Source organism: Boleophthalmus pectinirostris, unplaced genomic scaffold, assembly GCF_026225935.1.
Source record: "Boleophthalmus pectinirostris isolate CB_2022bp ecotype Guang Dong unplaced genomic scaffold, ASM2622593v1 HiC_scaffold_16, whole genome shotgun sequence".
NCBI classification, from domain to species: domain Eukaryota; kingdom Metazoa; phylum Chordata; class Actinopteri; order Gobiiformes; family Gobiidae; genus Boleophthalmus; species Boleophthalmus pectinirostris.
In genome coordinates, this window is record NW_026571095.1 from 12717256 (window position 1) to 12740269 (window position 23014).

Here is a 23014-nt window from a genome sequence, read left to right on the forward strand (position 1 = left end):
ACGCACCAGTGTTGTGTTTCTGACTCTCGCCCAAGTGTTGAGACTTGGTGGGTGCATTGGCAGGGGCGTTCTCCTGGGCACATTTAAAGCAATATAATTACACAGCCCCCAAGTATTGCTCCATCAGAAGGCAGCAGAGTGGATGGCTTGTTCAGTGATAACTCTGGACATGTTAACACTAACCGCAAAAGGGGCCCCACATCAGATTTCATTGATTTTGGACTTTGTTCGTGTTAATGGAACTGCCTAACTTAACTATCTAAGAAGTTATGATATGGTTACATTCAGGGGAACTTCGCCATTTAAAGTTCAGATATTGTGGGTTGTTTTGTTGATGGTGTTGTTGTTTTTAAGCTGTTTTAACTTAATCTTTCCACTCCCTCTCGCAGGCATTTTCTTTGCTAGATGTATTTACCTGGTTATCAGAGGTGGGACCAAGTCATTGTGTTGCGAGTCTCAAGTAAGTCTCGAGTCTTTGACCTCAAGTCCAAGTCAAGTCCCAAGTCAAAGACAGGCAAGTCCAAGTCGAGTCTCGAGTCACTGGCCCGTAAGTCCAAGTCAAGTACAGGTCATTTCAAATTTTAAACCAAAGTACCAAATTCAGTTTAGATTTCTGCAATTTATATGACTTTTAAACTAAACAGTAAAAAGTCATGGTATATTTATATGTGAGTATTTATATAAGAGTTATAGAAATGCTATTGTTTCCTTTTTAAATGCCTTGACAAGATCTTAGTGTGAATAATTATGACCAGAACAGAAAGAATTAAGATTTAAAAGTGCTTAATAACAGTTATTTTGTCATGTAGTCTGCACTGAATGAAGGATGTTCTGTGTAGTTCCCTCTGTTTTACTGTATTGTACTGTATATTACTCTAGTACATTTGTAGTACCATATCAATTCCAGCTAGGACCAACAGACTCAGGGACAGCTTCTTCCCCAAAGCTGTCACCATACTGAATGAGAACTGTTCATTTGTTTTATTTATTTTGTTTAATTCTTGCACTTTGACAGAGCAGCTCTGAATTTCATTATACTGTATAATGACAATAAAGGCTTTCAATTCTATTTCTATTCTATCACTGTACTTCAGTTACATCCAAAGATGCAAACAGAGAAGTGGGACGGACATGTTCTAGTTTGTTCTTATAAAATTCAGCACTGCATGTATTAACTGAAAAGAGAAAAGTATTTTCTAAAAACATATTTTTTAGCATCAAGTTTTCTCAAGTCACTGACCTTCAAGTCCAAGTTGACTCCCAAGTTTTTAGTCAATTTTATCAAATCAAGTCTCAAGTCCTAAAAATAGTGACTCAAGTCTGACTCGAGTGCAAGTCACCACCCCCATCAGACCATTGAAATCAGGAAGTGAGGAACAGACAGCGCAACGAAGTTCTGTCACACACTCCTCCTCCAAATCCCACCAGGCAGCACGAGGCCTCAGAAAGTAACAGCTGTTTGTGGCTCGATTCTAGCAGCCAAAACATCCGCCTGGTGGGCAAAACCCAGTGGCATCTTTTTTTATTAACCTCTTAGAGTGCCTTGGGTCTGTTATCTTACAGCCCAAACAGAATACAGTAAGGGCTACTCAATTTCATTTTAACATTATAACATGTTTTAGCACATAAGGCCCTGTGCCCACTTTCCCCCATGTATTTGAGCAAAATGTGTAAACAAACAGCTCTTGAGGTCAAAACTATGGTCGCCGGCAAGTGCAAAACACTTTTACATTTCACAATGCACATAAAAAGTTTGAAAACAAAATTATATTTAAAATACACATTTACATCTTGAAAACAATTCCAAGTTTCATAAAACACATTTACAAAACACAAAATACTTATACAAGCGCCAAGACAAATTTACAAGTGGCAAAAACACAAATACAGACCTCTGAAATAAATTAACAAGAAATATCTTGACGGAAAGGGAATGTCCTAAAAATCTGAATTGACGAATGACCATAACATTAGTTTTGCTCAGTTTTTGCCTTCCCATTTTCATTTTTCTTATCTTGATAGTTGTGAAAAAAATTCTTCATGGACAGAAAATGTCCTTAGTGGGCCTTGTTGGATGAAAATTTGGTGATGGGGCAGATTTATGAAGCTGGTGGAAAGTGCACGAGATATTTCCACAGATATTTTGCCATAGAAAAGCATTGACCGGAAGTTATGTTTACCCTACATCATAGCACTTCCAGCTGTTGTGAAAAAGGTCGATGTGTTTCGGAGGTTTGTATTTGTGTTTTTGCCACATGAAAATTTGTCTCACGCTTGTACAAATGTTTTGTGTTTTGTATATTTGTTTGCACATTTGCAAAAGTGTTTTATGAAATGTAAATTTGTTTTCAAGATGTGTATTTTAAATGTGTATTTTGCACTTGCCGGTCACCGTACAAAACAGCAGACTTCTTGAGGTGCTGTGTACATTCTACATCTATTTATGAAACATTTTTGTATTATAATAGACACAGGAAGTGCAAGGTTACCATACTAGTTGTTGTTAGAGCTTATAATCATCGTGAGAGCAGCGGTAGTAGTAATACTGGAACATAACCGTGTTAGTAATCTGATTAGTTTGCCAAAAATCCACCTTAAAGCCACATTTTTACAGGGTGGGTCTCAGAGGCATTGCCCACAGAATAACACAGTCAGGCACTCAATAGTCCTGAGTGAAAGCATTCAGACCAACCAGATGTTTGGGAATAGCGGAAATGCCATTGAAAACAGCATTTAGTTTTTATATGACAACCCAATACTGGTGGTTCTCTTGAGGCATCGTAGCAGGTCCTGTTAGGGCTTTATTAAAGAATTATGACAGTACCACACTTGCAGAACGCCGGACACAACCACCGTGCCGCTTTATCCGAAATGAACATCCAATAGGAGCATACGCATTCCGCCCGTGTCCCCTGTGCTGCCGTGCCCTTGCTATCCCTCTTCTTTGGCGCAAATTTGGTTTAGGTGAAAACTCCACATTGTTAGGCTACACATTGCTCCCTGTGAAGGAGACCTGAGAGACCTCTTATGGCATTCAATATGTGCGCCCAAGCGTGAGATCCAGAGCCATTTGGCCAGGACATCCACAGGGACAGTCTGGAGTAACCCAATCTCTCACACAAGAACCATCTCCGCACTTCACAACAATGTCAGCAAAATGGACGCCTCGCAAGGTTTATGAATAGACTTTCCAACTATGCATATTAAAACTTGTAATATATGTGTGTTTTAATATCAAAAGTTTACAAATTATGATGCACAAACAAACATACCTAACAGAGAGACATGTCTTCCAATACGGTAACATGCTCAAGACATGAATTCTAGGGCTCTAAGTTGACTGAAATTAAAGTAACACTGTGTAACTTTCTGGAGGTGGCTGCATGATTCCATAGGAAAAAAAAAAAAAAACTCTTTAAAGATCCTATATTACGCAAATTGATTCTTCTGAGCTTTAAACCATATTATAATGCTGTTAACTTTTCCAAAACATACCTGGAGTTGTGTTTTGTTTTACTCATGCAGGTTTGAGTAACCCTTATTATTAGTTTGTCTATATCTTCAAAGCTGAAAATGCTCTGTTCCACCTTGTGATGTCATGGTAGTTTTCAAGTTACTTTTACCTCTTGTTCAGTAGAGATTGCCAAGTCCAGAGAAGAAATCATCCAAATGATTCTAGTGAAGGTGTATGGAGTTTAAAAACACAGTAGAGCACCTCCTGTATTACCAAATGACATCACAAGGTGGAACGAGTGTTTTCTATGGAGAAAGAAAGCTTTCAGAAATATTTATGTGCATAGAATGGAAATCTGTGCATATCTGGGAAATCTGTGCATATTTGGCTGAAGCTGAGCATAAAATAAATATTCGTAAACTCTCAAATGAGTCATAAAATGTATTGTGTGTATTTTATCCATCAGAATGGAAAAGTTACTATATCAAGAATTACAATCATGAAATGAAAATGTATGATTACACTTATGAATATGAATTCACAGATGTGACCCTACTGTCAAAAATACGTCATCAATTCACAGGCATTACTGAACAGAAGAAACATCATTCGACATGCCGGACTTTTGTGCCTCATATGGACTGAACCAGAACTAAACCAAGACTGAACCAGGACTAAAACAGGTCTTCATATATACAGTCTATGATTTGTACTGAAGAAAGTGTAATTATAAATTCTCATTTCGTGATTGTAATTCTTGATGTCGTAACTTTTCAGTTTGTATTCTGATGGCTAAAATACACATACTACATTTTATGTAAGAATGGACTCATTTGAGAGTTTACGAATATTTATTTTACACTCAACTACAGCCAAACATGCACAGGTTTTCCAAATATGCACAGATTTCTGTCCTATGCACACAGATATTTCTTTCTCCATAGTTTTCTGTTTGAGAGAAAAACTCAACCTAAATATACAGGATTTGTGTGTTAAATATGTGTGACTGAAACAAAACACAACTCCAAGCATGTTTGTGATGAGGAAAAACATTATGACATACAGTAGACCAGAAAATAGCTTAATATGGGCCTTTTAAAATATATTTTGGAACATCCTTTATAGAGATAAATGGTTTAGGTCTTTCTTCAGGTAAACTATGAGTCAGGGTTGTAGAGATGCAAGCCTGCTCACAGTAAGGAAAGGAAAAAAATATGATTTTTTTTTTTTTTTTTTAATGTACATTGGATTTTTTATATGTGTCAGTAAGATATATGGTCTATCATCAATCTCATTTGTATCTCTTCTCTCAAAGAGGCCTGTGATTGCCAGTTGGAAAGCAAAAAGGGTGGGGTTATTTTGAACCTAGAAGGCAGTTTTGATGAATATTCAGAGATGCTAAAACTGTCTTTGGATGCACTCACAAAGACACAAAAGACAACTCATTTCAGTCCTTGACACTGGTCAAAAAGAACTTCGATCCAGTACTGTATTTGTTCATCTGGGTGAGAAATGGAAGAGGTTCAATTGATAGGAAATTCAGCTAGATGTGCCAAACACTCAGACCCATCCACGAGAAAACTTTAATAAACCAAATCAGTGCAAAAGCTTCACTACCAGTCTCCGTACAGTTCACAAAGTCCATAGTACCGGTGGATTTTATAGGACAGGCCTATAGCAAACACACTGCCCTTAAATCCGTCACAGTTGTAATGATCTCCCTGTCTAAAAGCAGAGAGCTGAAGGTGAGCTCTCCCCTTCAGTCATCTGCCTCTGCTTGGGACAAAACTGACAGAAAAAATTCTTTGTGTGGCCAGGGAGGGATTTTAAAAAATGCATTAAACACCAAACAATAAAATATGGAGCATGAGGGGGTCAAATTCACTGGAACTCTCGGAGGCTGCTGTGGCCTGTAAGATGAGAGTCGAACACGAGCACAGATAGTATCAATAATGCAGCTCCAGTGTATACAGCGGACAGTGGAGCTGGAAACACTGGCAGAGAGTGGAAGAGATACTCAGTCTGTGCTGTTAAATATGGAGCTCGAGCCGTTCTCCAGTGAGAATTCAAACCAAAATAAGTGCAGTGTTTAAAGGTGAAGTCATGAAATGTGGCCTAACAATTTACAACATACTAATCTAGAACACTTTGGGCTTCTAAAGTTAAAGCCAGATATGTGTCACATTTATTCAGGGGCTACATTTGTGATTTAAGTTTTTGCTTCAGTTTGTAGACAGTGCTAAGTTTATTCATTTCTTTTTTATTTTTTCTTTTTTTTTTTCATTAAGTTGTGCGATACTAAAGCAATTTGATGTTTATATAATATTGGTTTACTTTGTGTAGAGTGACATAATTACTTTTAAGGGCCTGTACCCTATTTTTTCGCATCTACATCTAATACATGCATCACGAATTTCAGACTTCCGGTCATTGTGCAATGCATACTGGGAAGCATTTTCCAAAAAAGTGAGCATCAAACCACCATGTTTGTTTTCCCAGTGGAATTGTCAAAGCCAGTCTTTTCTAGTCTTTTGAACCATATCACTTTTCTTTCTGGTTCTGATATTGCCATATTTTAGTTACACGATTCGGACATCGTAATTGTGTGGTTGCTGGATGTCCTAACAGCGGAAAAACAGGCTTCGGAAGTTTGAGAACTCCATAACTGCAAAAGGGAATCAGATCAGTGTGACTGCAAACCTCCGTTCAAACAGTTTCCCTTCTCAACAGAATTGAACAATAGTGAAAGGCAAAGGCGATGGGCAGTGTTGATACACAGGAAGGACCAAAAAGAAAACATTTGGCTACTTAAGAAATCATTCCAAGTTTGCAGCGAACATTTTGTGTGTGGAGCACCATCAAAGCAAAACCCCAATCCCTCGCTCAACCTTGGTTACAAATTTAAAAAGTCAACGCTAAAGCAAAAGGCACCAGCTGTTCGTCAAGAAACACCTTCCACTGCAAAATGACCAAGATGTGATGTTGCTGTAAAACCACAAGAAAAAGACAGTGCGAGCTTAGCCTGTTTTTCTTCTGTACCTCTCGCTTAACACACGAGATCCTGCTTTGATGGAGCTCCACATACAAAATGTTCACTGCAAACTTGGAATGATTTCTTAGGCAGCCAAAGGTTACCTTTTTGGTCCTTCCTGTGTTTCAATACTGCCCATCGCCTTCGCCTTTCACTGTTTTTTTTTTCCATTGGGAATCGAAACACGGAGGTTTGCAGTCACACAGATCTGATTCCTTTTTGCAGTTACGGAGTTGGCAAACTTCTGAAGCCTGGTTTTCCATTGTTAGAACTTCCAGCAACCACACAGTTACGATGTCCAAATCCCATAACTAAAATATGGCAATATCAGAACCAGAAACAAAAGTGATATGGTTCAAAAGACTAGAAAAGACTGGCTTTGACAACAGACGCATCCCACTGGGAAAACAAACATGGCAGTTAGATGCTCACTTTTTCGGAAAATCCTTTCCAGTATGCATTGCACAATGACCGGAAGTCCGGAAATTCATGATGCATGTATTACAAAGCGGTTTATTGTCCAATAATCAGGAAGTGCAGTCAGCTTGCTAGTTGTTGTTAGCTTTTACAGTCACAATAAAACTCTACACTGGTTTCTGGTTTCTGAATGTTGTTACAAACTCATCATGGTGAATAATCAGCTCAGAATGCATAAGGTAAGAGAGGAATAACTTAAGATCACTGCAAATCATTTAAAATTAATTTTTCCACATTTTTGGGTCATAAAAATTCGGTACATACTAAGAAAAGCACAAGACTCTCCAAAGGAAATAAAGGGTCAAGGTAAAAGTTACTTTATGTGTACCAATATGTAGTTTTCACTTAGATGTGTCTTGTGCTCACTAGTAAGAAAAAGCAGTACACATGAAACACGCATTTCATTATCCGTTTTGTTGTTTTGTTTTCTTGAACAAAACTGCACCGTAATGGCCCCCCACAGGAGAACATAGGTATCTCACATCCCCAGCACTTTACAATTTATATTCTATTTTCCTTGATATCTTTGCGCTCATTGTAAATGTTGGTGTCCTTATTCATTCACACATCCCTTCTGTGTTTTTCCCATTCCTCACCCTGCATGCTTTGCCTCCTCCTCCCCCCCTCCCCTCGCCTCATCTGCAGCTCTTGTATTGTAAACATCTCGACAAAAGCGTGACAAGGTCTGCGCCCGGTTCCCCCTCTGCCTCCATTCTCTGTTCTCGAGCTATTTGTTATTGTCTGCGTGCTATCACTGTGTTTGTCTCTATCACATTTCCCCCTTTTATTCTTTTTTTTCTCTCTCTCCGTTGCATAAAAAAGCTAAAGTTAATTAAATATGGAGCGAGATGGAGCGGCGTGTCTTTAAACCATCATGTCATTAAAATGGCGTCCCTGGGAGATGGGCTTAAAAGGAGTCTGAGAACAATGTCTTCTCAGTCAGATATTTATGGGCCTGGTTATGTAAACATGCTCCCTTTATTCTCTATGTATATTTCATGTAATTATCACTTTTTGTAGCGCTCGCCCCGAGAGATTTGGAGAAGGCAAGAAGTTACTGGGGGAATGTCATTAGAGGAGACTATTGTTATCGCGATGCTGGGATGCTGCGGCTGCTGTTCTGTGCCAGGGCTTTTATCTATATTTGACTTCTTTATAGAAAAATCATCAATGTTTCACACCTGCAGTGGAGTGGGTACGCTTCGTGCTGTTGTCCACTGTTTTGGGTCATGATACTGGGGCTTCTTCTGTCTGCTCAGAAGACAAAACTGCCTCAAAATGTCTGACCAGTTCTGTAGCTTTATGTTAATTGTATGAGGTTTTTGATTCAGATTTGAGGAACACATCGGCCTGGATATTTTTATTAAGTTCATGGTGTATAATAAAGTATGCCAAGTTGTTATTGTCATTTTTTTTTTTTTTTATCATTGTGAGAACTACATACACACTAATTTAGACATGATTTTCACTGTGGTATACTACTTATATAATCTAAAGAGAAATCACTGTTTATGGTTTAGTCTCGTGCCAATTTAAAGACATTTATGCTTTTTTTTAAGTTAAAACACACACTTACTAGGGGTGTAACGATATCCAAGTCTCACGATTCGATATCATCATGGTATGTGCCTCACGGTACGATATTTATTGCGATATCTTGGGAAAGCTCACGATATAGTTGGGAGGATCATGATTAGGGATGTAACAATATTCAAATCTCTCTGTACGATATTTTCACGATATACATCTCACGGTACGATATTGTGATATTTTTCCTCTTAAAATGCCTTGACAAGTCTTAATCCAAAGAACTAAGACCTAAAAGTGCTTAGAACTGTTATTTCTTTTTGTAGTCTACACTGAAATGGAGCAAAGGATCATGGTCTATGTAGTTCCCTCTGTCTTTTTTATTGCTGCACCATAACTCTTAATTTAAGCAAAGAGACTTTTGTGAGAAATTTGCTGATATCGGTTATTGTTACATCCCTAACACTTACACTTATTTTATTACTACTTAATACTTTGCTCATTGTATCGTGTAGTATTGATTTAAAACTGCTTAATAATAGAAACAGGTCCATTGACTTCCTGTTTAAAAGTGCAGAACTGAGAGGTCCTACTTTTTTATTGTGGCATTTCACATAACAAACAATACATTGTCTTACATGTTTTTATATTTTTAAAAAGTGCTATGAGACATTTCTGAACCCTCTGAATTTTTTGAATTATCGCAAGTAAGTACAGATCTATGGGCGGAGATAGGGGGTAGGTGGACGCAGAAATTTTCTGAGTTGCCCACTTTAACCACATGTTAGACAAAGTATTATGACAAACTGACTCATGATTATAGATACAATGTTGGGATTTGAGCTGGCTACTGTTTCACATCTGCTCAAAGATAAATGCTACACATATTTCAGATTAGGTATGGAACTGGGAATCCTCCACTTCAGGGGTAAATGTGTTTAACTGAGCACCAAAAAGACACATTATGGGCGATACGTTGCACAGGTACTAATATTTTAAAGCCAATCTTCTATCTATGCTATTGGATTAACAACAAATTCCTATTCAAATCCCCTGTCTGCATCACAAACTTTACTCAGATTCTAACTAGTACTTTTGAAATGTTTTCTTGCCAATGCACAATACAATATTTTTAGCTCCAGCGACTGTCCAGCGGTGTGCAAACTGTAGCTATAAGGTGTCTGACTCTGAGCCCACTGTTGCACAATATGTATCTTAGCACCCGTTCACAGTTTTGCCGCACGTGCCCACGCCTCCATCTGTTCCAGACAAAGTGAAGACGTGAACTAGATTTCTCTGAGCAGAGCACGGCCGGTGACGGGTGCCAGCCGACGGAAAACTGCTAATTAAGAGGGCTGGAGAGAGTCGACGGGGCGCCTTATGAAACAGGGGCACCTGGGTTTCACACGGGGGGAGGGTGGTGGTGGTGGTGGTGGAGGAGGAGGGGTGGGGGGCGCAGGTGGGGTGGTGATGGGAGGAGGGGGCATACGCACACGCTTCGCCATTCATCTGTTCGGCACCGGGGGGAGCTCAGCGTTCGGCGTGCTACGTCAAGTTAGCATCCCTCCCTCCTCTCCACGATATGCCCTGTTGTGCATGATGAAATAGTTATACGTCAAGGCGCGTTTGATTCTGCTTAATTTGAGGTAGAGGTAATGATGCGTGTGTCTAGGTCTAATGTACGCCAGCAGTCACGTTCAAAGAGGCAATGTGGGTAAAGTGTCTTGCTCGAGGGCACAACAAAATGCAACGTCGCAGCGGGAATCAAACTGACAAGCTTCTGCACCATGAGATGTGTTCGAGGTCATGAAAAGTGAAAATGTCATTAAAGAAGACAATTTCATGAACTTTATATAAGTATCAACATCATTTGCTCACACAAAGTTGTATTTTGATCAAATGCACTTTAACAGTATCCTATCCAGTTTTGTAGAATGATGAGAATCTAGGACCATTACCATTGTGATTAACAATTTAAAACTACATATTATTTCTTTTGAATGGGGAAAAATCCTCAAAATGTTGTATGTAATAGAAAGCTGAAGTCTTTCTTTGAGGCTTCAAGTACTGAGAATATTTATCATCAGCCGGTTTTACTTCGTTTCACTTCGTACAAACCGTCTGATCTCGCAGCCTCAGATTTCGTTCGCCCGACGGTAGGCGGGTACTTTTTATCATTTAACCAATCGCTGCTATTTGGTCGTGATGTATATAACTTGGCTAACTGCTATATTAAGCTTTTCCCAAATCCCAAAGGAAGAATATAACATCTTTGTCCTTGATAAAACTCAACAAACATTCTCTTTATTCTGGCTTTAAATCCTCGATCTCGGGAATCGTTGACAACACAGAATATCTTACTCTTCGCTGATTGCCTGGTGCCCGAACATGCACTTCTGGGGTTTTTGCGAACTGTCTACTGTATTCTGATTCCTGACCTAGTCGCTGGAGAGAAATGAAATTGAGTGGAGGCACTAGGTGGCGCCAGCCTGGCTAGAGAAAATTTCTCTCTGCCCCCTAACTCTAACCACAGCTGCCCTTCTTGCAACCTAAAAAAATAATTTAAACAAACATGCAGGGTTTAAAAATGCTGTGTAGCCATTAAACACACACACACACACAATAGAAAATCTGCTGCCATGCTCAAATGTACTCATAAAGAGTTGGGTCAATATTTCTGTTTACCAAGAACAAAATGTGAAATAATGATCTCTATGTGAAGCATGTTTTCATTAAAAAGGCCCACTGATGTAATAACTACATCTGAGAGTGTTTTTTTTTTTTTTTTTTTACTATAGTAGCTGCTAGCATTGTCTGTTCATGTGCTAATAACATAATGTGCCAATGTGATAAATTGCTGTCTCCACCAACCCTTCATGCAGCGTTGTGTAATACGGGATATAAGAAACTGAGTTAGAAATGCTCATCAAGAGGTCAAAAGGGGACGTTTGTTTTAGTTCATGTTTATCTCCCTGTAAAACAATGCTTTTCAAAGGAGTGTGAACATTCCTTTCAAGTCCAAATACAGAATTTTAAAATGTAGCTTTCAAAGTGAATTGAATTTACACCTTTATAGCTTTTGTTTCTCGAGTTACCTTTGCTACAGGGTCAAATGTCTCTAAGTAATCTAAGTAGCTGTAGCTTTAGGGACAATATAAGTCCTGCCGTGAGTTCTGTCATTACTGTAGAAGCCACTGGGGGCAGATCTAACTCCTGACCACCAGTGAACCTGCCATATTGCTATCCATTGTGACCCCCGCACACGCTGTAAACCTGAGCGAGCCGCACTTTCCAAAGTCGACAGCAATAACCACTGCAGAATTGCTTTTAATCAACGTCTGAAATGAGGGTGACTTGAAGCGTCGCCCCATGCTGATTAAATGTAATTGTTTAATTGCCAAGTGCTGGGAACCCATCCTAAGAGGATTCCAATGGAATTATTTAATCTCTAGTCAGGAAGTACACTGCAGAGGGGAAGCGGAAGACTGGAAAAGGCACCGAATCAAACAGAAATGGTGGTGTTGTGGTGTTTTCTGTTTTTGAAGTCTATGAAATATTAATAGTGGTTTACATTTGAAGATGTGAACAAGCTGGAGAGAGAGTGCACTAAGTGATGCTACTGCGACTGAAAAGAGGTCACATGCAGCTCTGACCTGTATCTGCAATAAAAAGCTTTAGTCTCTCTTCAGAAGACTATTTCTAGGTGTGTAATGTTAGATAGTGACTCGGAAACTGCTATGTATAATTCCACTACATAGCCTGCTTCCTCCGTGGCAGCCTTGTTTGGGTTGTCTTTTTGGTCTGTCTCATTAAGATCAGTGATTATAACCTGGAAGTCACAAGGGCCTCTTAAAAGCGCTCCAAACCAGAATCATAATTGAAATAACATACGTGCTTACTCAACGCAAATACAGTAACACTTGATACATGTACCTGCCTTATCCAATAACAGACTATGTAACAGTTTTTTGTATACTATATTGGTGATTAGTAGGGATGTGACAATATCCAAATCTCTCCGTACGATATTATCATGATATGAATCTCGATATTTTGGAGAGGCTGATATAATTGATAATAATAATTAATAACGCTTTTTTGCTTTTAAATTACCTTGACATGATTTTGGTGTGAATTATTACTGTCAGAATCCCAAGAAGAAGTAAAAAAATATTACTTCATGTTGTCTGCGCTGAAATGAATCATGGGATATGTAGTTCCTGATGTTTATTAGGTAATGTTAATGTAAAACAATGCATTTAAGCAAAGGATTTTGTAATTCATCATATTGTGACGTCCCACGATATTATTGTGAGACTTTTGACGATAGGATATCATGCTTTATAAATAAAGTTTGATTGATTGATTGATATCATGGTATTTTGGTTATTGTTACATCACTTGTGATAATAACTCTAGTTCTATGAGTATTTGCATCGCCTTCTACCAAAGTTATTGGCCTAAGTCATCACCAATAGCGAGGCCTGCAGGGGTTTTAACACATACAACAGAGAACCTGGATGTACTGCATTTTGTAACAACCTGTAATAACACATACTCCAAACACTGAGCCCACACCCGGCCTAGTACAAGAGTATAATTACCAGATTTGTTCACAGTATATATGGGTAGGCTATTTGTCAAGCTTCCTATTGTAATTTTTTAATATCCAAAATGAAAGGTCTTATATTACACAAAATTCTCTTGACTCTTGTGAGCTTTAAGTCAAGTTATAATGTTGTTACCTCCTCAAAAACATGCCGGGAGTTGCGTTTCGTTTTATTCTCACGTTTGAGTAATCCTTATTAGTCTGTTTACATCTCCAAAGCTCAAACAAACGTATTCATCAAACATTACAACACAGATCAGAAAATATCCACTGATCATTTTTATGTATTATCTTTTCCAACAACAATCAGCAATCTTTCTGTACTTTATAGATCTAAAAGATACTCAAAAGCTCTTTAAAGCACATATAGGCCTAGACTGATTTCGCTGACCATGGTTTAAGAAGTGAACTTGTAAAAGCCAGCCTTATTTCAGACTAAAATCTAATATAACCCAGTACAACGGGGTGAGAGGAGACTTTTAAATCCCGCTCTTCTTATGAGGAGCAGTCGTAAGCCCTCTACCCCCTGCGATCACTCTGTCTTCTGCTAATGGGCCTCTATAAACTTAAGGGGCACAGGTGCGCTCCATTTAAGGCTACACGTTGGAGATGCATCGCTCGCAGTCACAGACACTCCCCCACCAGCCCCCATAAACACGTAAAAACACACGCACAAAAGAGGGAGAAAGCCGGAGACAGAGGGAGAGATGGCATGATTACGAGCGTACTACTTCAGCCAATCAGTCTGGCGCGCGTGGCATGACATTTCAATCTATCAAACAAATCAATAGCTGTGGTCCCTGCGGTAAAAGAGCCCTCCTCGCCATCTCTCTGCGTCTGCATTTGGTTATAGGCCTACGGAGCGAGGGCGCGCAACCCGGCTGGCCATTCTGCTGATAAACGCACTTCTGTGATTCTCGGGGGAAATGCGTTTGCGTCCCCCCCGGTCACAAAGCGCGCTTGTGTCCCCTCTCCAGGCAGGCCAGGCCACATGCGGGACCGTGGGGGGGTTGGTGGTAGGTAGGGGGCGGTTGGTTACGCGCTATCCAACCCCCCTTCCCCTCCTAGCTGCAGCTGTGGCCTTATTCGCAGCACCTGACCGCGGGCCCCAGATGTGCACAGCGCCCGGGCAACAGCAACAATTCGAGCAATGCAAGTCCCCAGTGAGACCGAGCCAGGCACCTGCAAACATAACCCCGCTATCCAACATGATGGCGTAATTACAGGTCTAATAAGTCGACATCTGGAAACGACTCATTATCTATCAAAAATAAAGAGCCTGGGTTCACAATGCTAAAATGGTATTGCGCTCTCAGCACTTTGACTGCGCATCAAACAAAAGACCCGCAGCTCCTGGCGCTGACCCAATTAGCCATCAGGTACAAGCGCACGAGCTGTAGCCATTCACAACACAGCAGCCTTTCTATTTATGTTCCGCTCTGTATGTTTATTATCAAATATTTGCCTGGAGACAACTTTTGACCTATATTCAAATTCTTCATTAACATTGAGCAGTTAATATGTCCACAAAGGCATCATCACAGTGTACATTTTGCCATTGTAAGTGATTTGCAGTAGGCCTATGACATTGAATGAGTCTGAAATCCAAACTTTGAAACATATTGCTCGTAGATCACAGTAGGACCGTGAGTTGTTCTGTGAAGCAGCGCAGTGTTCCAGAAGATGATGAAAAGAAGAACTTTGTGTAGAAGTCTGTCTGTAAATAGGGCTGACTTGGAACAACTTGGAGCTTATGGCTCAACGCTGTTCACACAGAAAACTGTGAAGGGTAATGGTGACATCTAGTGGCACATTCACATGTATACAAGTGTTCACAGGTATGTGGTCATTTAGTCACAATTACAAGTAGATCCAAGTCGTTAAGAGGAATAAATATATTATATCAATGTCATGTTTCCATAAATACAGAGAAAGAACTCTTAAAAATAAACAATACAATCTGAGGCTAAATTAGATTACATAATAATTCAAAGTTACAGTACATGCATCTTATTTTTTTGTATTTATTATTATTATAAAGGCTTTACAAAGCCTTCATTTGTGTGTTTTTAAAAAGACCAGCTTACTTTACTCATTTCATACTATTGATATTACTTTTTTGACCAGCAGAGGGCAACAGAGAACTGTTTTACAGTACCATACAAAGTGCAGCTGCACAGGGACTCTGGATACTCAACAAATAGTTTTCAAGTCCATAAACGGAATACAAAACATTTTTTAAAAGGTGGACTGGAAAGCAGCAACATGCTTGTTTGTTTGTTGTTGTTTTTTTGTTTCTTTTTAAATGAATGAAATGAAATGACTGCAGTGTGGCACTTGTTCAAAGTTGGAGTAAACTCAAAGAGCATATAACACTGCCTGTGGGCTTTTCCCTCTGTATATAATGGGAAACAGTTCCAAAATACTGATGTAGGGAGAAGATGATGTGTTTGATGGTCCTTCATATGGCACACCATCATTGTTGTCAACATGGGCACAATATTTCACACAATGAATGACTATAGGCACATCTCCATGGTGTCTCCATGTACAATTCAGTATGCTCCATCCTTATTCCTCTGGTGCCAGTGTTTTCATGGGGCAGAGCGCATGACTGATGAGGGGGGAGTGGTGTAACGTTTGGGGCACAGTATCTTGCCAAAGGCCCTGCGGAAGCTGCTGTGGCAGAGAGGGTACAAGAAAGGGTTAATGGCAGAGTTGAGCCACAGCAGCCAGAAGGTGACCTCGTACCAGTGATGCGGGATGCAGCGCCCCCTACAGGCTGCTCTAATAATCATCAGGAGAGTGTATGGAGCCCAGCAGATGGCAAACACGCATACGATGACGGCGAGAGACTTGGCAATTTTCTTGTCTCTGGACAGACGGCTGGGATGAAGCGTCCTGCTGGCGGAAGAGTCCATATTACCCAGACTTGGAGAAGAGCTCTGAGAGTGTAAGGACCCCCGCACGGCCAGTTTGGCCCCCCAGGTCTGAGAAAGAGGAAGGCCCTCCCCCTGAGCAGAGGCAGGATCACTGTTCTGCAGGTGGAGCTGGGTGGTCCTACAGCGCAGCCTCCTCCTGCGGATGCTTAGGTAGATGCTCAGGTTAAAGAAAGCCACTGAGATAAAAGGAGAGAAGAACTCCAATGTGGAGGCACTCAGCAGGAAGTACCAGGAGTAATAGAACTCAGCAAAACACTCGTCTTTGGGCACACGGCTCCTGCCCACTACCAGCTCCCACAGGATGATGGCAGGACCATAGAGCACAAAGGCCAGCACCCACACCGCCGCCATCTTGATTATGGCCCGATGAGTCATGCTCTGTCTGGCCCGGTAACTCACCTGCAGGAGATGTGCACACAACATGATCAACTTCATATCATGAAAGATATCATTCACATTCAGGGGTTCAGTCTGTCTGCAGGAATCATTAACACTGGGCTGGCTGTGCATAACACAAACAAACTATGGCAATTCATAAAGTTGAAATGCTTCAAAGTTTTAGAACAATCATTTTCCATGTAGACAGGTCAATGATTAAGCAAAATTACCTTTTGTTGATCAGACACAATATGGTCCAATTTATTGTTTTTGAGGTGCTGAAAGGTTCCTGTTAAGTGATTTATGTAATGACATTTTTGAACCACTCAAAATGAGAGAATGATGTGTCCTTGGCTATATCGGCTTTTATTTTATTTTTTTTAAGGGTTTATTATGACTGTCTGAAAGCAGAAGAATCGGTTAAACCAGGCCAGTATATTTTTGTCTTATAATCACCCCTAGTCTTTTGTTTTCAAAGGCAAACTGGGAACCACAACTGCTTTTGTCTGCTCAAGTTCAGAGGAAAAAGCTTTTAGGAGAACTGTGTGTTTAGCTTGGCTGTGGCCCGTGTCTAGTTCGATTGATCTGGCCGGGTTGGAAGGAGGTTGTCTATGATGAAAGCTAGCTAATTAAAGAAGGGACTAGCCTCTAGTCTCTCTGGTGTTATTTGTATTCATTGCTCTGATGATAAGTGTTTGCTAGCGAAGGGAAACAGAGCGCTGTCTTTGTCTCTCATGGCCAGCCTAATTCCACCTGTGAGCACTGAGCGGGCAGCAGGCTACAACACAAGCAGCTGATGTAAAGCTATGGGGAACAGTGAATAAACATAACATAGAAAGAGAAAAACTCAAAAGTTATAATAAAAACATTATCTAAGCTGCTTCTTGAAAGAATAAATCAAAATTGGTATTTTGTAAGGACTGTAGTTTATCAGTGTTTTTTTCCAGTAAGACCTACCATAATAACATGTACAAAATTTGACAAGATATATCAATTTAGAATTTCCAATGTGAACTCCAGTCAGATAAGAACAGCAGTTTAAAATGAATTTATTTCATTAAAAGTTTGATACACCTAGAAATCATTAAAAGTCTGATACACCTAGAAATGTTTTCTTAAAGAAGACATGTTATGCTTTTCTGCTTTTCTCAGAGAAGTTTTAAACAGTAACAGTGATAAGTCTTCATAGCAGAATTTATCATAGCAAACAATCAAAGAGCCATTTTGTAAGTGAATGATAAGAGAACACTGTGATAATTTGGTTTAAAGGTCATAAAAGTCCATTTTGTATACTACTGTATATCCCCTTTAAACCAGTGCCACTGTGGCACTCTGTCAAGAGCAGCGTAGTGCCTGTGAAGCCCCCACAGATCAAAGTCAAGAGTACCTAGCTGGAGGGTAAGTCTACAGTGCATGTTTCTGTTGTTGAATGCATACATGAGCAGATGAAGCTCTCAGAGATGGGGACAGAGGTGGTTAGGTACTTCTAAAATCACATTACTCATGCAGAAATACAAAGTGCTCCAGATTCAAATTTGGAAAACTTATTCACTCTAATAAACGTTTGTCCAGTTGAAAAAAAAAAATAATAATAATTATTAACCTAACTGGATGACTGAGGTACAACTCTTTCCTTCCTTCCTTATGCAGTACATATTGTTTTATAATTCCTAATTGGATGCTAATGCAAAGCTACAAAGACCGCCTGCTATAAACATTGCTGAACATTATGCAAATACAATCCAGCATTTTCTATTTTTCAAACAGCTGTTCACTTTGTCAGGTCCATGCAAAATTTACAATAATTACAATTTGTTTGCACCACATGAAGAAATAATGTCAATTTTGTAACCCTTGGAGCACTGTTTAGTACAAAAACAGATTTTACCATTAGAATGTATGGGGAAAATACACAGAACTTGGGAGGCAAGTGGGCCATGGAGTGATCACACATTTTGGTAGGCCTGTCACCATAATAAATATATTGACTTACCTTTCAATATATGATGGATGGTAAAATATTTTTTTGGTGTGAATATGAATATTTATACTGGAAACTTTTTCTTTGTACTAGTGGGGGACTTTATGTTCTTTTTCTGTACTACGATTAGATTTCAGTTGAAGAGGGTTGTATAAAACCTCTATGACTCATTCTGGATTAATCCTAACTACTAAGTACTTCATTCTGCTTTTTATTTTTTTGCAGCTACATTTGTAAAAGTTTTTTGAGATAATCCTGCTTTGTGTCGGTGTGATCAATTATTTTCAGTATTATCATTTATCTTCTATATTTTCAGTAATATACCATAATTCAAAATGTGGTATCATAACAGGCCAACATTTCCAATTTCAAATAAATAAAAATATGACCCAACTTTTGGAATTTTTCATTCTCTGTAAAAGCCAACATGTTTTCAGATGACTTTTTCTCCCAATAGTCAGAAAGTGCATTATGCGAGGCTTTTATGGCAAAGCCTAGCACTATAATTAGCATGGCACAGGGCCTGGGCGGTCGTAACCTCTGCAGATGGACACATTGGGGAGAATAAGGTGGCTATATCCCTACCAATGACCTGGAAGCGACCAAGCATGAAAACAGAACATCTATTGCATTTGCATTATCCAAAAAATAAACCAAATAGGACTGAAACAGGGACTAAATCATGACCAGGGATCATTATTTTTAATAGTCGACTGGTCAGTAGGAACTTTTTCAAGTAATCATTGTGGGGAAGTAACTGAATATACAAAATACATATTCTGAATACTAATACTAATATTGAGTAACCATATTGAGGTACAGTTACTTTTTCATTTGGTGGCATTCAGAATACAGTTATTGTGAATACATGACAGTACTTCATTATGCAATTTTGGCTTTAAGCTGAACGGTATTAGTGAGAACACACAGCTTTTACAGAGCGTGGATGTGCGATATTTCGTCTCTATTTAGACATAAATTAATGCATAACAACAAAAATAAAGCTGTTTGTGACTGATTATGTCATATTTTACACTGTAATATAATGCAACTCAATTTTAAAGTATCCCACATATTCAGAATACAGTACTTTGATTGGCCCATGTAACAATTCAGGTATTCAGTTTTCTGTAACTAAATACATTTTCAAAGTATTGAAGTACCTGTGATTTCTAATACACACTGACATTTTTTTTAACCAAATAAAGGTTGAAATATGGTGACTCAAAGCTTCAAGAAAAAAAAAATATTAAGGATTTAAGTGTATTTTGATGAAAATCAATACACTGACATTTTGATTTAAAAAATGCTGCTGTCTTTGTTATAAAAGGCCTTTTGGTGTGTGTTATGTATAGTCCAGATAACACAATAATGATTAAGATTATTTTAAATGTTGACTAGTCACAGTTATTTAAATTAATTGTTGTAGCCCCAAACCCATATCTATAAGAATTCACATCTCAGCATCTTATCCAGCACCAAACCAAGACTGACTAAACTTGGACTAGATCAAAATTAGGACTAAACCCAGACTAAATGAGTAATGAACTAAGACTAGGTCTACTGTAGGACTAAATATGAGCTAAAACAGGTCTACTCCAGGACTAAAAAAGATCTAAAACTGGTCTACTGGAGGACTAAACAAGACCTAAACCAGGTCTACTGCAGAACTCGGCAATATCTAAACCAGGTGTACTGCAGGATTAAACCAGAACTAAACCAGGTGTACTGCAGGACTAAACCAGAACTAAACCAGGTCTACTGTAGGACCAAACAAGATCTAAACCAGGTCTACTGCAGGACTAAACCAGAACTAAACCAGGTCTACTGCAGGACCAAGCAAGATCTAAACCAGGTCTACTGTCGGACTAAATCAGAATTATACCAGGTTTATTGCAGGACTAACCAAGATCTAATCAAGGTCTCCAGCAGGACTAAACCAGAACAAAACCAGGTCTACTTCAGGACTAAACAAGATCTAAACCAGGTCTACTGCAGGACTAAACCAGAACTAAACCAGGCCTATTGCAGAACTAAGCAAGATCTAACCCTGGTCTACTGTAGGATTAAACCAGATCTGCTGAAGGACTAAACAAGATCTAAAGCATGGTTACTGCAGGGCTAAACAAGATCTAACCAGGTCTCCCCCAGGCCATCTCATCCCTCTCTTTCCCGCTCACTCTGATGGAATCGTTTATCAATACATCACCTCTCAGGACTCATGTGTATTTTTCTATTTGTAAGTCCATTGTTGATAGGGTGCTGTGTCTCCCACTTACCGCCCTGGTCACTGAGAGGAAGCGGTCGTAACTGATGAGGACGATGTTGAAGGCAGAGGCAGAGCAGAGTAGGTAGTCCATGACCAGCCAGAGCTTACACAGCCCACGGCCCAGGGTCCAGCGTCCAGTCAGTGTGTAGGGGATGTACACCGGGATACAGAAGGCTCCTACAGCAGACACAAAATCAAATATGCACGCCAGGTACAAATGTGTGGATATAAGTGATTGAACACAGATGTTTAATCATTTATAGTGTTGAATGTTATAATATATCTATGCAGTTTTAAAAAGGGCACTGAAATACATACTTCGACATATTATATTTTAGTATTAGTAGTCCGCCCTTCTTGTAAATAAAATAGATAAATAAAGCAGTCAACTATTATTTTGATTGCAAAGTTTGATCACATTTTTAACCAAATAAATAATTAAATATGGTGACTGAAGGCTTCTAGATAGAGTACATTTGCAAATAAAGTGTATTATTTCATGGAAATCTTAATATCTGTATTTGTAATTAAAGGTATAGTTCAGATAATGCTTAATCAAAATATGATTACGATAATTTTTATAGTCAACTAGGCACAATTAGTCGATTAATCAATGCAGCTCTATTATAATTAGAATCAAAGTACGTTTTTTAGAGGGCAAGGTGCTCACCCACCCAAAAGTCAGTGGTTTGATCCCAGCTTTGGATCTCTTCTTGTATCCTTGGGCAAGACACCTCGCTCACCTTGACTATGCATACATACTTTTTGTGTGTAGGATGAGTGATTGGTGGTGGTTGGAGGGGCAGATGGCAAAAAGCAAATCAGTAGATGAAAAGAAAAATGGTGCAGACTGGCAGCCTCAGTTCTGTCTATACCCCAGAACAGAGCTTTATGAATAAAATAACTTAAAGCATATTTGAGTGTCCAAAATAATACAGGCTGCATCCAATATGTTATTACTATTAACCATGTGAAAGCAGGGGTGACAACATGGCCCTCAGATTCATAATGACGTTGTGCCATTGAGCAGGGCACTCCACTCGCCTTGCCTCCAGTGGTGTATGTGGTACATGTAAAAGTGAATGGATGAATGTTTAATTTGGCAAAAATAACATGGCATATTGACTACACACTCGTTCCCAAGGTAACACGTGTAACTGTAAGACGCAACAAACTAATTCATACAAAGTCTGTCGATAAAAGCTGCGACTTACCAACAAGGAAATCTGAAATAGCCAAATTGAGGAAGTAGTAATTACACTGGCGCCTCAAGCTCTTGTCCACTTTAAAGGCAAAAATCACCAGCGCGTTTCCCAAAACTATGACCACCACCAAAGTCACCATCACAAACATGAGGACGACGAACACGGGGCGGGAAAAAAACGCGCTACTTTGCACCCTGGTGGACGTATTGTCAAAATAGTAGCCGCTGTTGGAGGAGTTGGGATGTTGTTCTCCAGACATGGTCAAAACAAATGTTATTTAAATCCGTCAGAAGATCAGAAAGCGCGCGGAAAGGAAGGGACGCTCGCAGTGGCAGCAGCAACAGGTGCCGGTCGGAGGAGAGTCAGTGCGCTCGGCAGCCCCATGAATGTTCCGCTGGATGCTCCGACTGCTCTGCGCACAGTGTCCGGCGAAAACCACGAGGGAGCGCTCCACCTTCCCCTCTTCATCAGCGTGTCCCGGACGTGAGTGGGTGGACAGCACAACTTCAACCACGAATTAACTGAAGATGTTTGGGTAAGTCGATGAAAAGTAGGCTCTGTTAAAATCAGTTAGTTAGTACGAGTTATGTTCAGCCTCGTGATGTAAATGATTCATTCTTGAGCCAGTTTTATGATAAGCTTCAGATGTTCTGTCCCTCCTCTCTTTGACCTTGAAATGAGATCAGTTTAGTAATTTAAAGGTTGTATGGAGGATTTTTTTTTTTAAGTTTTAAATTGTCAATGAAAGTTTAAAATACAATTACAGAGATGCAGCAGCCTTGTAATTATGATGACCAAAAAAAATAAAAAAATAATAATAATAATCAACTGGATGTAATGAGGCCAGATAAACATCAGCCAATAGATAACAAGGCTACCTCATTATTTATTGGCTGTTAGGTTGTCAATCGAACTCCCTATGTTTCTAGTGTAACTGACTTGCTGGCGCGCGGGGATTACGTGGTTTATGCTGCGGTTCTTAGAGGCTTTTTTAAACTGTAGCTTCCTCACAGTTCTCACAAAGTTTGTTGAGATGGAGGACGACAATCCACGACCAGTTCACCGCAAAAGAAAGTCAATTTTTGAGGTCACTGAAGGAAGAAGAGAAGGGGAAAAGGAGCAAAACCAAACCGAGGTGATT

General features: G+C 39.5%; 1 protein-coding gene across 1 annotated transcript; it reads right to left on the minus strand.

Annotated features, from left to right (window-relative positions):
- Positions 1-15200: 15200 nt before the first annotated feature.
- On the minus strand, positions 15201-22241 carry LOC110159455 (histamine H3 receptor-like). The gene is made up of 3 exons (XM_055152018.1): positions 21883-22241; positions 20679-20845; positions 15201-16439 (listed from the first exon to the last, which is right to left on the minus strand). The coding sequence occupies exons 1-3, from the start codon at positions 22130-22132 to the stop codon at positions 15693-15695; spliced, it is 1164 nt and encodes a 387-aa protein (XP_055007993.1). The 5' UTR covers positions 22133-22241; the 3' UTR covers positions 15201-15692.
- Positions 22242-23014: the final 773 nt, after the last annotated feature.